The sequence below is a fragment of the Cynara cardunculus genome (assembly GCF_001531365.2).
Source record: "Cynara cardunculus var. scolymus isolate 2C chromosome LG 13, CcrdV1, whole genome shotgun sequence".
In the NCBI taxonomy this organism is placed as follows: domain Eukaryota; kingdom Viridiplantae; phylum Streptophyta; class Magnoliopsida; order Asterales; family Asteraceae; genus Cynara; species Cynara cardunculus.
In genome coordinates, this window is record NC_037540.1 from 39923981 (window position 1) to 39926364 (window position 2384).

At 32.5% G+C, this 2384-nt stretch overlaps 1 protein-coding gene across 1 annotated transcript; it reads left to right on the forward strand.

Moving 5' to 3' along the window:
* The first annotated feature begins 521 nt into the window (after positions 1–521).
* Positions 522–1343, forward strand: LOC112525483 (auxin-induced protein 6B-like). Its single transcript, XM_025135630.1, has one exon. The coding sequence runs from the start codon at positions 584–586 to the stop codon at positions 1028–1030; it is 447 nt and encodes a 148-aa protein (XP_024991398.1). The 5' UTR covers positions 522–583; the 3' UTR covers positions 1031–1343.
* Positions 1344–2384: the final 1041 nt, after the last annotated feature.

The following is a 2384-nucleotide window of genomic DNA, read 5'->3' on the forward strand; positions in this document are numbered from 1 at the left end:
AATTATATCAATAAGATCAATAATTAACAAACATTAATAAAACAGAATTAAAATGGTAAGCTGATAATAAACAGTTTTTCATAAGTCAGGAATGATTAACTTATCAAAAATTGCTTATTATCGATTTGACACCGGTATAAACAGTTTTATTTTTCCTCAACCGAACACTAGCGTTTAGCTTATCACCAATGTCGGACTAAAATAAATAAAAAAACACTGAAAATAAGTCATCCCAAACACCACTTAAGATAAATATTTAAGATAAGTGTTTAATAAACGGTCTCTCAATAAAACATCAAAATCGGATAATTATTTAAAATATTAAATAATAATTTTACAAGTACTCCTTTGAAAGCAAAAAAAAAAAAAGGGACTGAACGGGGGACCAGTAGCCTTCCGTCACATGGCAAACAACATAATCTAATGTAAATATCTCAAACCCTAGGGGTAGTTTCGTCCTTTTACACACGATAAGAGTCCTATAAAACTGACTTCTCCTTTTTAAACGGAAACACAAACCAAAAACAGATAACCTACACACACAGAGTTAAGTAGAACGCTCTCTCCGACTACGACGGCAAATATGTCACCGGCGGCGATTGAGAAATCCAGCAGGATTCATCACATTGTTAGAGTCCGACAGATGCTCCGCCGTTGGCGGAGGAGATCCTCGTCCTCGTCCTCATCTTCTCGGCGTTTCATCGCAAGCGATGTGCCGGCAGGACACGTAGCGATCTGCGTCGGAGCAAATTGCAGAAGGTTTATCGTGCGAGCGTCGTACTTGAATCATCCGGTTTTCCAGAAGCTTCTGATGGACGCCGAAGAAGAATACGGCTTCACGAATACCGGTCCGCTGATGATTCCGTGTGAAGAATCGGAGTTCGAAGAGATCCTCTGGTTCGTATCTCGGCCGGAGCTTGATAATAACAAAAAGGCGAGATGTCTCGTTGATCTCGAGGATTTTCAGAGATGTTGCCACGTGGATTATGTAGGTGAATCTAAGCCGCTCCTTCATGGACGAGTGTGTTAAATATATATTCTATATGCTGCTCTAGTGTTAGTAGCGAGTTAGTCACTGAGTCAACTCGGTCCGAGTTTGATAATCTAACTACTATTCTAAATTTTTTTTATGACTAGAAGTGGTTAGAGCATATTTTTTCAATACTTTTCACCTCTTTCCTTGTCTCGAAGTAGTTGAGTTGGTGAGGCTAGTGTGTGTGTGTGTGTTTTGCTTGCGAGACGGCAAAGATGAATTGTAACTTGACTCAGACTGAGTCGTCCCGAGTTGAAAAAAGAGTAGGAAACATAAATACAAAAATGAGTTGAACAAATTTCTTTTGTAATTTACAATTATTGATGATATCATCCTCGCTCCTTATTTACCATTTTGTTGATTAGTTTTTCCATTGTTATAACTCATAACTGATTATCCGTTACAATTCTTTTGCTTTTATTTATAAAAGAATCATAATATAACGTTTATGATTCATCATACATCTATTTGCATGTCTCACGATGAATAGAATTTCTTTGTCATATTCAGATCATTTCAAAAGCTACACCAAGGGAATGTTTGGTTGGTTGTCGTTTTAATGGTTAAAGTTATGTTGTGGCGGTGTATTAATCCGTTTGTACAAATTGTGAACGTTTATTAAACTAATTAATTATTAAACTTTAATATATATAATTATTATATTTTAAGTTTAATTTTAATATATAATTTAAATTTTCAAAAAAAATATGTATTACGTGTGCGTAGCACACATAGATACATATGTATATACACAAACACACACATATATATACATACATATATATAGAGAAGTGATCGAATACAAACTGTTTTTTGTTGTACAAATTAGCATCAACCAATAACATAATTTTATTTAATTTTCTTTATTTTTAATTTATAAGGATATGATTGTCATTTGACTTTATAATAAATAATTTTAGTAACATTTTAATTGTGTCTAAATCGGAAAAATTATATAGATTAAAGGTTTTTTAGAAATGATTAATCAATTTGTTTTTATAATAATCTTGAAATAGGTAAATTTTTAATAGATACTTACTATCATCACTGAAACATGGTAATCTCCAATGAAACAAACTCAAACTGTTTAATGAAACAGGGTCATATATGATTGGATTAGGTTCATATGTATAACAGCTGTAATGAAACTAATTTATATTCGGGAAAAGTCTAAAAAAATCCAATGGACTTTAGTGTTTGGAATGATTAAATCTTTGGACAATTTTTTGAAACAAATAAGTCCTTGGACATTTCAAAACATGTTAAATAACTCCTTCGACTTTCTAAAACATGTTAGATACATCATTATGACCTATAAAACTAATTAACGTAGTAAAATAATGGAAAAAAA